This window comes from Engraulis encrasicolus, chromosome 12, assembly GCF_034702125.1.
Source record: "Engraulis encrasicolus isolate BLACKSEA-1 chromosome 12, IST_EnEncr_1.0, whole genome shotgun sequence".
In the NCBI taxonomy this organism is placed as follows: domain Eukaryota; kingdom Metazoa; phylum Chordata; class Actinopteri; order Clupeiformes; family Engraulidae; genus Engraulis; species Engraulis encrasicolus.
Genome location: NC_085868.1, coordinates 8,597,038 through 8,618,879, shown reverse-complemented (window position 1 = coordinate 8,618,879; position 21,842 = coordinate 8,597,038). Strand labels below are relative to the sequence as shown.

Sequence of the window (21,842 nt, the reverse complement as noted above, 5' to 3'; positions counted from 1 at the left end):
CTCCTTGGTGGAGGTAATTAGCTAATGTTGTTCTTATGTCCTGATGGAGCAGACATCTAGGGGCTTTGACAATGTAGTTTAATGATGATATCAAACTACTAATTATGGCAATATTGCTTATTATATAATAATATATATAATTAAATATATATTTTTATATTGTTTCTAAACTGAAGCAGGTTAGCTGATATGATTACTATACAAACTATCTTAACCCTATCGCGCCGGATGCATCATATATGTCTCATCAAATTCAAAGCCCTCTCCACGCTGACACACAAAAAAATCGATCTGAAAAACATCCTGCGTGTCATTTCCAAACGTCCTGCAGTACACGGAAACCGCCACAAGAGAGCAGCGGTCGACAACAAGTTGACCACAGCTCGGCGAAAAACAGGAAAATGGGGTAGAAGCGGTTTCCCTGACAGACGCTGAGATTTCGTCAAATTGCATAAGGTTTGTGTACAAATTTCCGAAATATAACTCTACATCCTTTAATTTGAACACTTGCTTTGTGCAATTAAGCAAGGAAGAGTTTATATTTTTACACCGTGTTGCAGAGAGATCGTGCTAAAACTGATGAGACATATAAGCACCATCCGGCGGTGGCAGGAAGTCAGCCATCAATGCATTTGCTCCATAGGGAAACTTACAAAGCATACCACGACGATCGTTTAATAAAACACACAAGTTGTTTTACTTCAAGACAAAGGTATTGCCTTAAGAAACAGGTTTTACTTGCAATTTTGAAAATGCAATGCAAAATGTTGAAATTATGATCTCGTAAAAAATGCATTGAAGTGAATGGAGAAATGGTCCAATTGTAGTAATGGGCCCATATATTCAAATTACACATCAAAAATTAATAATGATCTATATTACACTCATAAATAGGTTGTTGAGCATTCGATCAGCTATGTTTTTACATAGATTTTAAAAAATTACCCAACCAGGCTGTGGGAAATGTAAAATATGGTCCTGCTAAAACAAGGATAGGCTTTAAAAAATGGCAGGATCTCACTAAATATTTAAAGATAATCCTCAAATTAAATTGTCTGACAACTTTTTTAAATTAAAAAAAGTTGTAAATGCATTAAAAGTCATTTTTCAATGGTCATGAAATTGGAATTTTCATTCATTAAAAGCCTGATGCATCATATGTGATGCATTAAATATCTCAGCGACCTTAACAAAATTTTGAAATTTTTTTTTTACATTTCTTATAAGGGACCAATATTGAAGCAAATTCCAAAAAATTAGAATTTTCTCTCATTGCTTTCATGGTTCAGGTTTCACAGGGTTAAATGCTAATTATGGTACAAAATGAAATGATTAACTACGACTCTAGTCTTACTCAAAAAAAGTAGGTTAACAAAGATACTAATAAGGTTAATTATTTTAAGATGTTTTATTGGACTGTCTGTTAGGCTATTTCAGTTTTCAATGCTATATGCAGTAGCTCAGAGTAGATGGTTTATGCTAAATATGCTAGCACTCAGCACACACGGCATTTTTAGCATTTTCTGTGGGAATGCAGTCTCGTTATAACTTGGGAAATTCCATGCTGCCTTGTCCAATCGTTCCAATGTGAAAGACCTCATGGAAACACTATACTTGTGTGCAGTTTGTACCATTGTACTAAATTAAATGAACTTCTGACAACATCTGAACATCAAATATTATCTTATTGTGATGCATTGTAAAATACATTTTACAATTTATTTGATTTATTTTTTTATTTTATTATTTATTTGAAATAGGCCTATATTTATATCCCCGAAACGCGGAGCGTCGGGGATGTAATGGTTTTGCGTGCGCCGCCGCCGCCGCCGCCACCGCCGCCGCCGCCGCCACCGCGTAAGGTCTTTCGTGTTAACGCGATAACTTTTGAACGGATGTTTGGATTTGTCCCAGATTTTTTGGGTGAATGCTCTAGGGCAGGTTCGAGTTTGGAGGTCAACACTTTCAAGATGGCTGAATTCAAGATGGCCGAATTTTTGTTTGGCCCATAACTTCTGACTGGGTGGATGGATTTCTCCCAGATTTGGTGTGTTAATGCTCTAGGGTGGGTTCATGAACTTATTCGAGTTTGGAGGCCAACACTTTCAAGATGGCTGAATTCAAGATGGCCGAATTTTTGTTTGGCTCATAACTTCTGACCAGTCAGATGGATTTGTCCCAGATTTGGTGTGTTAATGCTCTAGGGTAGGTTCATGAACTGATTTGAGTTTGGAGGTCAACAGTTTCAAAATGGCGGAATTTTTATTTGGCCCATAACTTCTGACTGGGTGGATTGATTTGCCCGGTACTACCTTATTTTAACAGTTCACCATTTCAGTGAATCTACCATATTATTTAGGTACAGTGTAACAATATTTAATACCATGTAATACTAGTGTAATACCAGTGTAACAATATGCAATACCAGGTACAGTGTAATAATCAGTATACAATATTTAATACCATGTAATACTAGTGTAATACCAGTGTAACAATATACAATACCATGTAATACCACTTACACAAAAATACATGATGTAGTACAAAATTGGTACATGGTGTTACACTGGTATTACATGGTATTAAATATTGTTACAATGGTTATTACACTGTACCTAATGTGGTATATTCACTGTAATAGTGAACCATTAAAAAGGTGTTACCATTTGCCCCATTTTTTGTTTCATTTTCACAATAGTCATTTGGTTTTAAGCCTATGCACGTCATTGATCTATGTATAGATATTAAATATATTTCTTTAATATTTTGTATTTATCATATACGTTTATGAAAAGGTGGACGGGAGTGGTAGGAATGATGGGGGACTGGAAGCGTTGCGTTTCGGGGATATACCTTAAGCAGTCGAAGGCGACTACACAGGCAGTCTAGTTTACATTTGAGATTGAAGTGGATTAAGAGAATAGATTCATTAGAATAGAGGGGGCTGTTTTCCAGCAGGGGCCATTTTACTATTTTGCTTGAAAATAAAAATAGAACACACTGAGTCCTCATAGGAAGCACAAGTCCCTTTTCAGTTTTTGTGGCTATATCAAACAGTTCGGTCCGGTTCGACGTATTCAGACCTAAAGGTCTTGGCCTTAGCTGAAGCTGCCTCCTTGTCTGATGGTGACTCTGCCTATGTCTCTGATGTTGATCCTGCCCCTGTCCCTGATGGTGACCCTGCCTCTGTCCCTGATGGTAACCCTGCCTCTGCCCCTGATGGTGACCCTGCCTCTACTCCGGATGTTGATCCTGCCTCTGTTCCTGATGGTGACCCTGCCTCTGTCCCTGATGGTGACCCTGTCTCTGTCTCTGATGTTGATGCCTCTGCCCCTGGTGCTGAAAAACCCATGTGGAGCTCCCTATTAACCTTCAGAGGTTTTACAGAAAAGTATTGGTTTTGTCCTTGAACAAGATATGGCCATGCTTGGGGCATTTAAAGTGATGGTTCGGAGTAGTTTTCTGCCATGGTGCTGAAGCTGCCTCCTTGTCTGATGGTGACTCAGTCTATGTCCCTGATGTTGATCCTGCCTCTGCCCCTGATGGCAAAGCTTTAGCAGGACAGAATATATTCAGCTTGAGTTGATAATAATAAACTCCAGCACTATTTCCAAACTTCCAAATGCTTAGTTTGGTGAATAGAGACCATATTTGTACTACTGTAGAAGTTTGGTGTCATGACATGTTAATTTTCTGAGGTAGGTTTGGAGATGTATGTGGATGCCTAATAGCACTTAAAGGGACAGTTTGGTCAATTTCAACATGCAGTTGTATTGCTCACGCTACCCTTGACTTGTCAGTACCTGGTGATGCCACATTTTTCGGCTCAGCCCTTCCGAGATATGAGCTATGGTATTCTAATTGGGGCTGCTTTTGTTTACATTTTATAAAAAACAACATACGCCTACTACAAATATTTTCCCAAAGGGTACTGCTGTTTGCTAGTTGTCTGTTCATGTTTTATAACCTTTTGGATGTTTTTGGGAATAAATAAAAATGTTTTTTTGAAATGTAAACAAAGAGCTGCCCCCATTACAATGACCAGGATCTCCGAAATGGCTGAAGAAGAAGAAAAAAAAAATATCAGGCACTGACAAGTCCAATGTATTGTGAGCATTACAACTGCATGTTGAAATTGACCAAACTGTCCCTTTAAGCCAAGCTATTCGGAATAGCCATACAATAACTTGGTAACTCTGCTAATGTTCGCCCAAGCCAGAAAACACTTTGGGTGGACTACTGGATGGATGTCACGGTTCAAATGGCATTAGGGTGAATCTACTCTGAACCATCGCTTTAGTGTCACACCTGATCCGTCAGCTGTGCACCATGTTTAATCAAAAAAAAATATATGAGATGCTCTTGTGGAGAGCCTACTTGAAGGCGACTGTGGAGGTGACATATCAATAAGCTTAATGAAGCTGTACAAGGCTGCTGGACGCAGCAGCCTTCTCAGCACACAACTGAAAGGCTTATTATGCGAGAACAGCCAATGGATGAAAGCGTGGATACTTCTTAGTCATGTAGGCTACGGAATTTACAAGATCAAGGACATTTACTGGAAAAAGTAACGTCAGTATTACAGTATGTGGATGTTATTCTACCTTATGTTTATGTTGAGTATGCATATTTTGTTTGTTTACATTTTTTACATTTAAAACTTTGAGTCAGAACAAAGCAAGATCACAGCACACTCCAACACTTCAGCCATGATATTTATGGAAAGTAATGCCAATTTTATGTTGAACTCATTTTACCTAATGTTTATGGTGAGGATGCGTGTGTGTTTTACATTTCAATATGATGAAAAGTATTCTGGTAAAATAGAATTTTATACAGAATAGCAGTCTGTCATTTTAATTAACATTATTTTTTGTATAACAAACAAAAGACATTTAATTTCACTATTTGTGTAGTTCATGTATGACATTTGCAGTTCAAATGTTTGCATTAAAGGAATTGAAATTTTGAATACTGTAGGCTATGTATTTGTCATTATTATAATAGCTAAAAACTTCGTAGTTAGACAATTGGATTGAACACATAGGAAATGCAGAGGATAAGGATAGATTGCATTCTCACAGAAAATGCTGGAAGCGGGCTTGCCTTTTGGGGCAGAGATGAAACAAAGTACTATTGAGAAAACAAAGCTAAAAGAAATGTTGGGGAAAAAATCCATCCACCCAGTCAGAAGTTATGGGCCAAACAATTCAGCCATCTTGGATTCAGCCATCTTGAAAGTGTTTTAGCTCTGCGTTTTGGGGATATACTAAATGACATACATGGTATTTTAAGTTGGCTAAGGAACACTGCATATGATATAATTTTGAAAATCAAAATGGGTCCGAGTGGGATTCGAACTCACAACCTCCATATCTGTAATCCAGGACCTTTGCCATTGATACTAAATGACATACATGGTATTTGAAGTTGGCTAAGGAACACTGCATATATAATTTTGAAAATCAACATGGGTTCGAGTGGGATTCGAACTTCCAACCTCCTTATCTCTAATCCAGCACCTTTGTCATTGATACTAAATGACATACATGGTATTTTTTAAATTGGATAAGGAACACTGCATATGATATAATTTTGAAAATCAACATGAGTCCGAGTGGGATTCAAGCTCCCAACCTCCATATTGCAGGACTATTACCATTGGGCCAAGCAGCTGCCTATGAAAAGCATTACAGCAAGACAATATTACATTGCATTGAAGAGCTGAACAATAGACTTCTAGAACTACAAAGCAGTTTCCCTTTAAGAATAGAATGTTGAGAGAAAGTGACAGTTGAGATGGAACCCTATACTGGCTGCACCTGTTCTGATTGACTGTATGGCAGTTAGTATGTTGCTCTAAGGCAGAGGGCAGAATCAGAAACAGTTTTTTTGTCTTTAGCTTGATGTTGCTAAAAAAAAACTAAAAGGAATTGGCACGTGTCCTGCTTACAGATCGGAGTCATAAATGTGATCTCTCTGACAGTCTCTGAATGAAGTTTATAGGTTAAACGGTTCAGTCACAAATAGACCTCTTGTGGGACATGCGCTGACCTCTTGAAAAAGGCACTTCAAGCCTCAATGGGAAAACCAATGTAAAAGCCCTGTCGTTTTTACACACCTGCCATTTAAAAAGTAATGGGAGTTGGGAGATAAAACTTTGACAATTTGGAGACATCCCATAGAGCTCGCTAACAATGCGTCAACTAAACTTCTAGGTGAAAGTGTTGATGTTTTATGAACGAAAAAGCCTCCTACACTCTGATCTTTAGAGTGGCGGAACCTTGGTTCATGAAGGTTCTACCATTGTTTTCAATGGGGACCCAAACTTGCACAAAATCGCCAAAAAGTGGAAAAACGACAAGAGACACGGACACGCTATAGCAGAACAAATGATCTCCAAGCCGAGCCGGTCGTTTTAGTGTTTGAACGGTGTCTCTATCTGGAAAGGCCTAGGAGGAGATCCATTTTCTATTTTTACCGCCCTGCACAAGAGAATAAAGCAAGCAAGCAAGCATAAACTTTACTTAGAGATTACTAGAATCTGGCCTTGCTCTGCAAGCCCGCTTAAATATCCAGTCACTGTTATTTGCTGCAACAATAGAGGTCAGACGAAATATGAACAGTACAATAGTAAAGTGCATTGCAAATACTGAAGTCATCTGTGCGTTACTGGCAGTTATTACATTATGGGCATCGTTATTACATTATCAAAGCTTTTTTTTAGTGTAAGGCCCATAGCGTAATAACATGCCCATAACGTAATAACTTATTACGTTATGGGCAGAACGTTATTACGTTATGGGTAAGGAATTTTTATTACGTTATGGGCAAGTTATTACGTTATGGGTTTTATTACGCCCAAATTATTACGTTATGGGCAGTTATTACGTTATGGGCAGTTATTACGTTTTGGGTTCTTACAGGGCTGTGTTAAGACAGTCCAATGTAAATATTTTTTTCAGATAATATAAGCAATTTGGTACATTTTGTAACATAATTCACAGTAATATTAGGTGTCTGATGTTTTTTCATATCATGTCATTTTCATATCTGATTCATTTTTCATGTCATAATTTGCATTTATAGGACAATAAAGGCTCAATATCTGGAAATGCTCAAGGGATTTCACCGGGCACCCTCTGAAATCTTGAAGACCTACCAACAATCTATAAGATAAAGCAAAAAAATAAACTTTATCAAAAAATTCTGGGTCCAACCCCACGGCTCCCGGACTATAATGCATTGGTTAGGCTCTTCTCACTCATCTATAGACTTAAGGATGCCGCAATGCTGAATGATAGGCCTATATTGGTTTTAAACAGCATACGAATCCACTGAGGCTTTATAATATTATTGAAATATTATTTTGATGTGTTTTTTTATTATTGCTACATAATAAGGCCAAATCACATTCTCTACTATGTTCTGTTTATCGCCATCAAATCTTTTGAGATGTGTTATTTTTTATAAAGTATTCATGAATATCCCCCAAAAATATAATTTTGCTCAGTTTTGGCTGATGATATGAATGAGCACAAATGCCATTGGGGACACCGCACATTCTATTTAAAAGCAAGAAAATTAAAGTAAATTAATTTTATATTTCAAAGGAAGAAAAACATATTTTTGGCATCTGTCTTTGGAAACTCGAAAATGTTCTGTACAAACTAAGAAATTGTTGAAAATTCAACTTTGCTGAGCATCCTAAACTAATATTTTTTGGATAACCATGGTTTTTGATAACTGTGGCATGGAGTTGAATTTGTTAACTATTATTTTGAGCACCACGGTATTATACTAGTGGTTTCGATTCTCAAGTTGCTGACTCTGCAGGAAGGTTATGTTGACGTTTGTGGTTAGGGTATGAAATCACGTTAGGGGGTGTGAAGGGTCTCTGACCACAGCTAAATATACTTCAGTGTCTGAATGGAGAGGCAGACTCCTGATTACATCATCTGGGGAGCTTCAGTGAACGATAGGACTAATTATCAGTCATTTCCATTTACAGTCTTGACACGTTTCACACGAAAATAATGTAACATGGGGGTTTTCTGTGCTTAATTATTCTACATGTCATTCTGCTCCGTGGTTAGAGTCTTTGACCTGCTTTTGCACCCTGAGACGAGTTGAAGAAATAACAGGAAGTTCTAGTGACTTACAGCAGATTTCTTCCTCGTACTTTGTCATCATGCAAGGAAAGGCATTCATGTCCTGGAGGAACATTATTGGGTTGTCAGAAAGAACGGGGTTCGGTTGATATTGCGCCACTATACTAGCCTGGGAATCCCACGCTGCTTTGCACAGTATTTCGAAAGACAGCATAGATTCTATCCCTCTGCGAGGGTTCCAGATCTTGGGCTCCAATCAGAGTGGGGAGGGGTGGAAAGGCGATGACTGCAGTTAGTTTGAATAGATACAACTGCCATGGTTGACTATGGGCTACGTTCATGCCAAATGACACATTCGTAACGCCAAATTAACAGCCATGGGCAATCCACAACCCGAGAAATTGCATAGGTAGTCTCCAGACTATCTTACTTGTGAGATCGCCTGGTGGTAACCAGGCAACCACTTGACTGTATTGGGCATTGTCAGTAGGAAAGTGGTTGGGTTGATATTGTGCTAGTTTACTATATTGGGCAGTGTCAGGTTCTTTACAGGAACTTCGGCGGCATCTGCTTAACCAGCATGTTCCAGTAACTGCAGTTTGACACATCATACCCACCGTCCTGTGCAGGGTTCAGACAATATAATGCAGATGGAAGAAATGGGACAGAAAATATAGCCTAGTGTGCAAATGTTTGCAAACTCCTCGAATCTCATCATAAACATCTGAGGAAAGTTCACATTTCTTTTGATACAGACATGTAGGCCTACATGCGAGTCCATTCTTCACCATCTCAACATCTTGAGATTAGATTTCTACAGTTCTCTTATAACACAATGTAAATATTAATTTCCATATATTATAGCCTATATTTATTTTATATTTATAGCTGACAGCAATTGTATGTTCCTACATACAGACGGTATCCACAGGGCATTATGTCAGCAAAAACCTCTCATCATGTTATTATTTGAGGTTCCCAAATTCTTTTATCTAAATGTACAGGACATTGTTTCTGGAATAATTTCACATGTATCTGTCCATGCTGTATGATGTGTTACAATGATGTTTCTGCTTGAAAAGCTCAACCAAAGGGATGCCTTTTGTATTCTTGAAGATAAAACATTATGTTTATTTTATGCCATGGCATCATGACTAAATTAAATTCAAAACACTGTAAAGCATTGGTCTCTCTCCACTCCAGACACAGAAGCAAGTGAAAACACACCAATACACATTACTTTTGCAGGCTATAAATTAAGCACTTGAAATTGGAATATTCTGTCTGCAGCAATGTTAGACATTTTTGCTGCAAACAGGTTAAATCACCTTAATGACAAATCTCTCCATCAGGTGACATTTGATAAGGAGAAAACAGATCTTAGCTGGATGCACACATATTGCTTATTTTAGATTATTGTGATGTCTAAGAAATTAGTAAAAGGCTTTGCATTATTTAGCCTAACTTTAATGTGTTGACTGTTGTGCTGCATGTCACTAACTTTTAGACTGCAAAAAGATTACAAACTGAAGAAGGCCTATGGATTGCACTGAACTGAATATTTCTGAGTTGGCCATGACCATAGGCTTACTTGAGCTTTAAACTCGCAAAATTCGGAAATTGACCCAGAGAGTCAGACTATTATGAAAAGATCATACTTGCTATGTGGTTGCTTATAATATATTGTATGCATCCAGACATGAATCACTATAATTGTTTCTACAGCAACACACATAGCCTACGTTTTTTTAAAGTTCGTTGCGCATTCTCCAATGGGTTAATGTGCACAGCTTTCAGAAGTGCATCAGCTCAAGTAAGCAGCGTGCACAAGGAGGCCACGCGTGGAAGCTTCCTGTTTGGCACTTAGGAGATGTGCTTTCACTCTTCCGTTACTTTGAGGAGGTGGAGATGGAGGTGAGAGAAGATATCTAGCAGACTTTGCAATCTCGCCCATCGTTCGCTGCACCCAAACTGTCGTGCGCTACACATTGACAGCGTTAGATGTATTTTTGTACTTTTATGCGTGATACACGCGTCGTGATAGTGTTGGCCAGTCTGAGGGCACCTGCCGTGTTACCTACTTCTCGAAGGGTCCCGTCTAGACTCACACGGATCCTCTTCGGGGCTAAGACATGGCGGAGTGGGCGGCGATGCTGTGGTTTCTCGGCGCCCTTACGCACCTGTGTTCGGTCAGCCAAGGCCGTCCAGCGACGTCCGGCGATGCCACAGGTGAGTGCGTGCGCCTGCTCTTCACAACACTACAGAAGGTTTGTTGCAAATAGTATGCCTGTGTGAAACGCATGTAGAAATGCAGAATATATTTATGTTCATCTGGGGAAAACTGTTATTTTTTGCTAAATGTGCATCCAGCAGAACACTTCAAATGCCATAGGCCTATTAAAATGATTTCCCCTGTTGAAGCTGTCATCTTTTAGCAAATTGCAAGCACGTTTGTGCGTGTGAAAGTCATTGCAGAGGCGATGATTCAGGTGTTCCGTTGAGGCATTTCAGAGAAATGAAACAAGATAACAGAAGTTCGAGGTTTCCTTCACCATAACGAAATGAGCAAGGGGGGGGGGTTCATGAAGGGGAAAAAAGATAGAACACAATTTTTAAATTGCATCTGTCTTTGTGTAAGAACTTTAAGTAGGCTATGGGTGGCATGCAGCGTTTTTTAAAAACCTTGTGTTTCTAAAAGGTGTTTCTTCCATACATTTTATAAACAGGAGTAGTTAACTGGAAAATGTCATATCATTATGATAAACACACCGTTCATTTAGGCTATAAATATTTCATGTAGCCTAGTATTTTTATACATATACTATGTTTCAGTTGACTTATTGCCAGTAGTAGGCGATTTACAGGAATTGATTATGTTGCTTGTAAAAAAAAAAATGCTGGTTGCATTTTGACTAATGTTTGGCTCTTTTGGGTGTAACATCACAGCAGGAATTTGTATGAGTCTGGTTCCTACTGTATGCACTTAAGGGATGCAAGAAGAAGATCAGTGTCATTGTTATTGTACAAACGTCTTAGCTGTTTTTTTGTTAAAGTATTGCAGACAAGTACGTTTTGTCTGGGCTTTTTTTGCCTTTATTGTAATAGGATAGCGAAGATGTCACAGGAAAAAAATGAGGGAGAAAGAGATGGGGCAGGGTTAGGAAATGACCCGGCCTGCACTCGAACTCGGTTCCCCATATGATATGAGTGCTCTATGTGATGCGCCATAGCACCCCTGCCTGAGGAAGGTCTTTGACTAAAAGTGTGGCAAGTAAAAGAACAAAAACTATTAATGTTGTGTGATTGACTGACCATCTCTAGTAGGGCTGCACAATTAATTAAAAATAATCGAAAATCGTGATAAAATCGTGAAATCGAAGTCGTGATTTCAATCGTGATTTAATCGTGGCAATAGTGACCTACCTTTGAGAGCGTCCTTGAAGCCAGAACATAATGACAGGCTGGTGTTTCTGTCCAGAAATCTGTCCACCTAAGTTTCATGCTATTGCCTTTACATAATTATTACAATTCATTTTATTTTTGTTCATCCCGTATATAATTCATTCTTGGTTATATTTCATCTTGTTATAATTTTCAACAAATTTAGCAAAAAAACATCGTGATTAATAATCGTGATTATGATTTTGACCAAAATAATCGTGATAATGATTTTTTTCCATAATCGTGCAGCCCTAATCTCTAGGGTTGTGGGTGTTTTTCTGAGTGTCAGGCCAATGAGCCTGCCTCTTTAGTGTAGCAATCAGAGCCCCAGTTTAGTACCCGGAAAGCCGGGCGGTTTGAGCCCCAGTTCGGGTCCCGGCAGGGCAACTCCACTCCTCTTCGCTACTGTACGTGTGCAGACATTTCTCTTGTAATTTTCACAGTCTATGGCGGCAACGACACAATCTTTTGCCCCAACATGAGCGACAAGGCATCACAGGAGAATACCAGATACCAATACCAGCTGCTGAGAGGAGATGAGCAGCTGCACTGGGTGGAGGTCAACAGCAACCATTACAACAAATATGTGAAGGTCCTCGATAGCGGAGAGCAGAGCGAGCTCCACGCGGATGTGGATGGCCATCTGTCTTTCCGTCTCTCCCAGCTGGCGGCCAATTCCTCTGGGCTCTACACCTGCCATGTGTGTGTTGTCTTCCCCCCTCCGTCAGCCTGCAAACAGAACTCAACCCAGCTCCTGGTTGTAGGTACGTACAGTATGTTCACCTGATTGATTTGCTTTGATATGGTATATACAGTTACCTATACTGTACAGTGTGTGTGTGTGTGTGTGTGTGTGTGTCTATGTGTGTCTGTGTGTGTCTGTGTGTGTCGTTGTAGGTAAATAATGGCCGTATGTACATTTGGTCAGCTGATATACTTCTTCACAGTAGCCTATTCTAGTTCCCACCATTGTTGCGCAAAAGCAACTCAACTGTGGTCGTGGTAATAGGTACTAGTGGTGTGCATTGTCACTGCCCTCACTATTCGATTCGATTACGATTCGGGAGGTAGCGATTCGATTTGATTCAATTCTACGATGCATTGCAATGCATTACATTTCTACTGAAAGCAAATCAAATGTTTCATCAGTCATGATGAGGCAGCAAAGTAGTTAGATACTGAGCAACATTTTATTGGCTGTTTTCTGTATCAGTCTATCAGTTCAATGCTTTGAAGTGCTTTTATTTAATTTAACATTCATTTGCTCCTGAAATAGGCCTATTCACGGAAGTAATTGACACAATTTGCCGCATCAATTCCGGAACTTGCCGCATTGAATTGAATCATCCATGCCCCGCATTGCATTGCATTGCATCGCCGTATCGATTATTGTTGACACCACTAATAGGTACATCTGCTTGATGTCCACAGCTCCCTCACGCCCTCCCTCCCTTTTTGTGTAATTAGAAATTGGCATCTGTAAACATAGTGTCTGATCGAGTCATCTGATTGATCACAGCTCCTACGTATATACTGTATGCAGTGACGTGCGGTCAGGTTTAAGGCTGGTGAGGCACTGACTTTTCCAATATCAGATTTTCAAATATATAAGCTTATTAGTAAATATTTGCCAAATAGGCCTACCGATAAGTTTCATATGTCATAGCTTTCTTAACATAAGGTAGGCCTACATGTTAAAACATACTGCATTTCCGTAGAGAAAATGCTATTAGACAGTCCCTCCAGTTTTTCGCGATTCAGCGATCGCGTGGATTCATGCAAATTCAATGATATTCCGCATAATTTCACGATGCCACGTAATTCCTGTAAAGTCGCATTTTTCCCGCAAAATTTCCCCCTTTGTCCCCTTCAACATTCTGTGGGGTTTATTGATTTATATTTTCATCAAAAAAATAAAAATGTGACTACAATAGCCCTACCACCGGAGACGAAAACCAATAGGAAGCATTTTTGTTAATATGTCACTGAAACATTGAAAAATAATTGCCTGCTATTTCGCAAGTCGCGACCCTCATCTCAGCTGCTCCGTCTCTCTCCTCTCCTCCCTCACACATACACGCAGGCGTCGGTGCTGCACACCCGTGACCTTTTTTTTAAAGTAGCCTACTTTTCAGTGCAATTCTGGCTGGAAAAAGTATTGTTGCCCATTTATCCATGACGAAAAAGTGTATGCAGTCATGAAATAGTGGCGGTGCTGTCGCACAGTAGGCCTAGCAAACATCTTACGTTAGGCTACATTTTTGCGCAACTTCTCCACTCTCCCCTGTCGCTTTCATGAGCATGCTACCCGACGGTCGTTGTCTGATCTTTTTTCAATGTTCGCTAATGTTTGTAATTTAAGGGTCTATGTCTATGCGTAGGCACAAGCCTTCTGATAACAATCACTGTAGTGCCGATCGCAAAGGATTCGGAAGTGTGGAGTTTTGCAACTTGTTTCAGTCAAGGACACCGAGATAGGAAGTGAACGGCCCTTCCACGCTTTCACTGTGTTATTGCAATAAAGTCTTGCGAATCCATGCAACCATGCACACAACCATGTCAACGAGAGCGTGTATGTCATCACAACTTTGCATCAAGCAAATAATATGCAACAGCTTGCAATACGAGCACGAGAGAGAGAGAGAGAGAGAGAGAGAGAGAGAGAGAGAGAGAGAGAGAGAGAGAGAGAGAGAGGCGTCTTCCAACAGGTGACATTGTAACGCTTGCATACAACCTGGCTACTGTACCCCGCGACGCTCTTCATTAGCCTACTGGTAGGCTATACCCACAAGTATTTTTTCATAACGCGCAGTCCCGTTTTCCCCCGAAGTCGTTCTAAAATATCGACAGACATTTATGAGTGTCGCGGCCATGATTTTTTTTACACATTGGACGCACTGGCTTATAAGACGCTCTGGCAGTTTTTGACAATATTTTATTATTGTCAATATTTTATTATTCTATTATATAGGAAGTGTGTTTCTGAATTTCTCTCTCTTTTGTCTTAAGCCTGCTTAGACTGATTGTGGTTTTCAGTTACCAAAAAAACCCAGAAAGGGGTGCAAAATCTTTGCAAAAAATGAGAAAATGCCGCAAAATCTTTGCAAAAAATGAGAAAATGCAGCCGCAAAATTAGACATTTTGACCGCAAAAATCACAAAATCCCAGTGCAAAATCCTGGAGGGACTGATTAGATCTCTCTCTCTCAAACACACACACACACACACACACACACACACACACACACACACACACACACACACACACACACACACACACACAGGATTCAAACAGTGGTCCAGAGTCGGCGTTGGCGCACATCTCTTAGGGGGGCGTACAGTGCCTTCAAAAAGTCTACACACCCCTCTTCAAATGTCAGGTTTTTGTGATGTAAAAAAATGACAGAAAGACGAATAAATTCACAGCTTTTTCCACCTTCAATCTAAACTATTAACCTGTACGATGCAATTGAGAAACAAGCATAAAGCTTTAAATGGAAGCAATAGAAAATACAAAACTTCAATTAACATGGTTGCATAAATATACACACCCTTAAATTAATACTTAGTTGCAGCACCTTTGGCTTGTCTGGGCCATTCCAAAACCTCAATATTATTCTAGTGAAGCCATTCTTTAGTAGATTTAGGCGTGTGCTTAGAGAAATTGTCGTTCTGAAAGATTAGTTCCTCTGCATCTTCACCTTTCTACCAGGGGGGCGAAGATTTTGTGCCACTACCACAGCCCCTGTGGAAATGTTCATAATTCCCTCCTCCCTAATGAAGGCCCCAGTTACAGCTGAAGAAAAACAGCACAAAAGAACAATGCTGCCACCACCATACTTCACGTTAGGTATGGTGCTATTGCGGTGATGTTTTGTGCCAAAAATACCTTTTGGAATTATGTCCAAAATGTTCAACCTCAGTTTCACCTGACCATAACACATCTTCCCACATGCATTTGGGAGATTACAGAAGTATTTTTTGAGAAATTTACCTCACCAAGATTTAACTTTTTGGTCATAATTCAAAAGGGTATGTTTGGCGCAAAATATCACAGCAATAACACCATACCTAACATGAAGTATGGTGGTGGCAGCATTGTTCTTTTGTGCTGTTTTTCTTCAGCTGTAACTGGGGCCTTCATTAGGGAGGAGGGAATTAAGACAATTTTCACAGGGGCCGTGGTAGTGGCACAAAACCTTTGCCCCCCTGGTAGAAAGGTGAAGATGCAGAGGAACTAATCTTTCAGAACGACAATTTCTCCAAGCACACGCCTAAGTCTACAAAAGCATGGCTTCACTAGAATAAGATTGAGGTTTTGGAATAGCCCAGACAAGCCCAAAGGTACTGCAACTAAGTATTAATTTAAGGGTGTGTATATTTATGCAACTATGTTAGCTGAAGTTTTTTTATTTTCTAGTGTTTCCCTTTAAAGCCTCATGCTTGTTTCTCAATTGCATTGTACAGGTTAATAGTTTTTAGATTGAAGGTGGAAAAAGCTGTGAATTTATTTGTCTTTCTGTCATTTTTTACATCACAAAAACCTGACATTTGAGGAGGGGTGTGTAGACTTTTTGAAGGCACTGTAGGTAAACAGCGGTGGGGCACTGCCATTTAACAAGTTCAAGTCAAGTTCACCATATAACTGGCAGCAGAGTCACGTTTACTGCACAGGCTGCGCTACTACTACTCCTCCTCCCTACACCAATATGTCTGTAAGCAAGATGTTTAGTGCAAGGTGGACACCACATTCAGCACAGACGCGATATGTGTCCAGGATTATACTGTACTTTTATAGGCCGTCAAGATAACAAGGCAATTCTCAGTGTTTTCTGGTCTTTGAAACAGGGGACGCTGATAACCCCAAGCCACACGAGCATTTTGGACAAAAATGCTCTTATGGTGAATTTTGAGCTCTGCTTCTCAGCGTTCCTTTCACTCCACCACTCGAAAATACAGATCCAATGCTTGCGTTGTAATAGGCTACCGCTTACAGCAACAATTCACATTATGCATTCAACAACAGAATATCACCCCACCGGGATCATCATTCTGGTAGCCTGTGAAATAGATAATGAAGCCAGACGTGGCCATGACCATTGACAGCTACCACCTCCGGTAGAAAAGACTAGAGTAGACAGAAAATAGGCACGTCATGGTGCGTCATTTGAGGACACTCCTTCTTCCAAAGAACCATCAACTATCCCACTCATCCTCACGTCTTCCATCATGGCAATCAAAGGGAAGAAGCCAACGACACGATATTTTGAATGACATATCTAGTTTACGCGATGACGTAACTGACACTCAACACCAAAACCAGGGTGAGGCTCACCTACTATATTTTCCAATGCTGCTTTATGTCAAAATGTTCAGAGTAAAAAATTATACTCACACGTAGAAAATAGTACAATTTATCAGGAACATGAGGGCACACCATTTATGTTTCTAGTAAGTGTAGAAAAAACGTTTAATACAGCATTACGAGGTAGCATACACAGAACGAGCAGAATGGCGCATGCGCTCAAGGTTGTTAACGAGGGATTGCGCAATCCGAGGTGAGGCAGGCTCGGAGCTGCCTCATGGCGCTGCGTATTCGGACTAAATTGATCAGGAAATGGGCAAATAGTGCGATTTTGGCCACGAAAATGATTGAAAATGATGGAATCTGTTTAAATACTGCACAAATGGCAGTTATAGTGCAGATGTCACGGGGGTGACTTTTGGGGTTGGATTTTAAACATGTGTTTGGGGAAATTTAAGCATAGGCACCTGCGTAACCGGCGCCCTTAATTGACGCGCACTAATTTCATATTGGCTGCAGGTGGAAAGTGACAATGGGGACGGGTGATTGGTTGACATTGGGGTGGGTAAGTGTTTTTAAAGACTTTGTGCACAGACAAACGAGAGAAGACGCTGGGGAGAGAACACGCATCCCGGAGGGAGCGGACGAGGAGATGACCATCGTCGGGGGGAGGGCAGCACCCAGAGAAGATGCCCAACCGGTCACCGGCGAAGAACCAGGAGAGATGAGCTGTGATGTGCGGTCCTATGGACGCTGAATATGAAGTGCAGTCTTGAAGACGCCGAACGGTAACCTGACGACTCAAGGTGGGAGCGTGATGGCATATTGCCCGTTGAGGTCCGCGTCCCGAGCCGCAGGAGGTGTGCCGTGATGAAAGACAGAAGTTGAAGAGAAGAAGTTAAACGCCGCTCCTGGTTGACCTGGCCTTCGTTCTGCCCTCCCTCCCAAGAAGTTCCAAGCTGGTCTCTCTCTCCAAACCACCCTGGCTCTCTCTCTCTCTCTCTCTCTCTCTCTCTCTCTCTCTGTCTCTCTCTGTCTCTGTCTCTGTCTCTCTCTCTCTCTGTCTCTCTCTCTCTCAGCCCCGGCGACTTGCAACAGAGAAGAGTACGTCACCACTGCCGCGCTGTGAACACTCATCAAGATGGCTGGCCTACACTGTGTGCCGTGTGACTTTTCTGCACTTTTGAACATTGCTGTGTGGAGTGATTGCAGTGCCGTTTTACTTGCCTAACCAGCCGCCCTGTAGTGTGCCAACAATCTGCCGGTAACCTCTCCTTCTCTCTGTCCACTCAGCCGCACCGGGAGATGCTGACCACACCCCCGCATGGACTCTGACGCGGGAATGACTTTCTCCATCTAACCCCTTCCCTTTTATTAATAAATGTCAATGTTTAAATCTCAATTCGTTGTCTTGGTGTGTTTTGGTGGTGCGCAGTCAACTCCTCAGGGTAATGGGTATTTAACGGGGGCGTCGCCAACCAACGGGCGCCCCCACCTGCGACATTTGGCGTAGTGCGGCAGGTTTACCCTGAGTTGAGTGGCTGCGCGCCCCAAACATGCCAAGCGGAGAGATGGTGACAGGTTAGGCCTGTAAGTGCATAGTTGTCGGTGGGCCTGTGTTGATCGCAGATGGCTAGATGGCACAGACATGCTATTGCTAGTCCGTAATGGCTCACTGGACATAGAAAATCAAAATGGGATGACTTTTCAAAAAAGGGGGGAGGGGGAAGATTTTTTTTCTTCCTTTTTGACAGTTCTGATTGAAGCAGCGAAGGAGTCCCAGAAAACTGCTTGTGCCAATGGAACGATCTGCCAGCCACCCACTGATGAAGGCCCCTGCGAAGGACGGTGACTTTCTTGCACCCTTGGTTCTAGGGACTAGAACCGATTGGTAAGGGAGGGTGTCACGGGGGTGACTTTTGGGGTTGGATTTTAAACATGTGTTTGGGGAAACTTAAGCATTGGCACCTGCGTAACCGGCGCCCTTAATTGACGCGCACTAATTTCATATTGGCTGCAGGTGGAAAGTGACAATGGGGACGGGTGATTGGTTGACATTGGGGTGGGTAAGTGTTTTTAAAGACTTTGTGCACAGACAAACGAGAGAAGACGCTGGGGAGAGAACACGCATCCCGGAGGGAGCGGACGAGGAGATGACCATCGTCGGGGGGAGGGCAGCACCCAGAGAAGATGCCCAACCGGTCACCGGCGAAGAACCAGGAGAGATGAGCTGTGATGTGCGGTCCTATGGACGCTGAATATGAAGTGCAGTCTTGAAGACGCCGAACGGTAACCTGACGACTCAAGGTGGGAGCGTGATGGCATATTGCCCGTTGAGGTCCGCGTCCCGAGCCGCAGGAGGTGTGCCGTGATGAAAGACAGAAGTTGAAGAGAAGAAGTTAAACGCCGCTCCTGGTTGACCTGGCCTTCGTTCTGCCCTCCCTCCCAAGAAGTTCCAAGCTGGTCTCTCTCTCCAAACCACCCTGGCTCTCTCTCTCTGTCTCTGTCTCTGTCTCTGTCTCTGTCTCTGTCTCTCTCTCTCTCGCTCTCTGTCTCTCTCTCTCTCAGCCCCGGCGACTTGCAACAGAGAAGAGTACGTCACCACTGCCGCGCTGTGAACACTCATCAAGATGGCTGGCCTACACTGTGTGCCGTGTGACTTTTCTGCACTTTTGAACATTGTTGTGTGGAGTGATTGCAGTGCCGTTTTACTTGCCTAACCAGCCGCCCTGTAGTGTGCCAACAATCTGCCGGTAACCTCTCCCTCTCTCTGTCCACTCAGCCGCACCGGGAGATGCTGACCACACCCCCGCATGGACTCTGACGCGGGAATGACTTTCTCCATCTAACCCCTTCCCTTTTATTAATAAATGTCAATGTTTAAATCTCAATTCGTTGTCTTGGTGTGTTTTGGTGGTGCGCAGTCAACTCCTCAGGGTAATTGGGTATTTAACGGGGGCGTCGCTATCCAACGTGCGCCCCCCACCTGCGACACAGATGCTGGAAAAAAATATGATTGTTACTATTATTCACATTTACTGCATCTCATTATTCTCATGATTTCTGGAAGGGGCTGGTGATGCACTGCCTCACCTGCCTCATTGGATTGCACGTCCCTGACTGTATGTAATGAGTTCCCATGAATAATCATTGTACGGCTGACCAGACACAGCACTTGAGCAGAGATTTCTGTGTTAAAGCAATGTAACAGCCTTATTTCTATACTGTAAATGAGCTCATTCTCCACCTGTGCTTGAGTTGAATGGGTTGGGTTTTACCTACTTACTGCTGGTAGTTTTACCTACTCAGGGGCGGTTATAGGAAATCTGAGGCCCTGGGCAAAGAACAATTTTGAGGCCCCCTTTAAATTATTAATTAATAATCGATGGTGTATAAATGCAGGCAGTGGCGTAACAACGGAAACATGGGCCCAAAAGCAAGATTATCTAGGTGGGCCCCATCGAGCTGCGTCCAAGGGCCCCGAAAGCTTAAATTGCCACCCCATGAAAAATCGATGCATAAATGTCGATTGACGACGGGGCCCCTGACTGGACGGGGCCCCGGGCAATTGCCCGACCTTGCCCAATGATAGAACCGCCCCTGTACCTACTTACTTCCAGCCGTCCTCTGAGTCTGACAATGCAAATTTTGCTTTCAAGCTAGCAATTGTAAGTGAATCTTGTGGGAAGGTTACAATCTAAGAGAACGGCTGGAAGAACAGGAGAAAGGTATTACTCCAGGGGAGATAACAAAATGAGCTTATGTCCAGACACGGTGCGGCATTGCTTTAAGTCCTGACACTCTTGTATCGTTTCTCAGAGACTCGCTCTGTGGCCGTAAAGCCCACCTGTCCTCCCCAAGTAGACCTGAAGCCTGACCCGACACACACCCTCTTCCTGGTGGCCCTCGGCCTGGTGGCCCTCTATGGACTACTCCTGACACCCGTCACACTCATACTCTGGGTGAGTAAAGTAGTACACACACACACACACACACACACACACACACACACACACACACACACACACACACACACACACACACACACACACACACACACACACACACACACACACACACATTAAATGCAGGTTAGCAAGAATAAAAAAAACGCCATTTAAGTAACATTACCACCTTTCAAGTGCACCATTTAAGTAATAATAGTAGCCTATAATTGCATGCACGAAGGAAAGAGGATCATCTTTCTCAGCCTTTAAGAAGCAAGTACTGAAAAGATCTCATCTTTCGTGACTATTTGCTGCACTGATGCCTGAACCAGACCTGGGATAGACTCTAAGGCACGTTGTGTATTGGGGTATGTGTGTGTGTACTCTACTTAACCCTGTGGTAATGTTTTTAGATGTCCTAACCCCCCCTTGGCATCTGCACCTATTGTGTATATTTCCTGTGCACTTTGTATCTGTAAGTCTTGTAGGCTATGATTATGTCCTCCATTGTAAGTCTCTTTGGATAAAAAACATTTGCTAAATGTATAGTGAAATGTAATGTAAAAGAGTCTAGTCAAGTAGGTTGAAATAACTGCTCTTCACCCAACTAACCCACTTCTTTCCTTCTCTCCTCCACACTCCTGAAACAGAAAAAATCAAAGTCCCAAACATACGATCACGACTACATCAACATGAGACAGTTTGGCCGCCGGAGATACAATGGAGTCCAGCATCCACCATACCCCCAGAAACATTAACTTGTCCCAGCCAGCTGCATGAAGAGAAGTGGATATGGGGAAGAGAGGAGAGGAGATGAGAGGAGGCTGAAAGGTCATTTAAGAAGAAGAACTGTGAATAATCAAAAAAATCATTGGTGTAGGTAATGACTGTATAGTAAATGTTAATACTGTACTACAGCTCAGATACATAGTGTAAAGAGTACTTCAAGATTACCAAAACTATGTGTGTTAAATTTGACTGAAGTATTGAATAAGCACAGCAAAATGTTCACCTGTTTATAAAAAGTTTGAAAAAAACA

The 21,842-nt window shown here is 41.7% G+C and overlaps 1 protein-coding gene across 1 annotated transcript; it reads left to right on the top strand.

Annotated features, from left to right (window-relative positions):
* Positions 1–9,971: 9,971 nt before the first annotated feature.
* On the top strand, positions 9,972–21,842 carry si:dkey-1h24.6 (uncharacterized). Its single transcript, XM_063212515.1, has 4 exons — positions 9,972–10,340; positions 11,996–12,316; positions 20,676–20,818; positions 21,454–21,842. Exons 1-4 carry the CDS (start codon positions 10,244–10,246, stop codon positions 21,559–21,561), a joined length of 669 nt encoding a protein of 222 aa, XP_063068585.1. The 5' UTR covers positions 9,972–10,243; the 3' UTR covers positions 21,562–21,842.

What these genes read in the sequence shown, in the direction of transcription:
- si:dkey-1h24.6 (XM_063212515.1), top strand. Translation starts at nt 10,244, where the DNA reads ATGGCGGAGTGGGCGGCGATGCTGTGGTTTCTCGGCGCCCTTACGCAC. An exon ending in GACGTCCGGCGATGCCACAG is followed by an intron (nt 10,341 to 11,995) that starts GTGAGTGCGTGC and finishes TAATTTTCACAG; the next exon opens with TCTATGGCGGCAACGACACA. An exon ending in CCGTCACACTCATACTCTGG is followed by an intron (nt 20,819 to 21,453) that starts GTGAGTAAAGTA and finishes CTCCTGAAACAG; the next exon opens with AAAAAATCAAAGTCCCAAAC.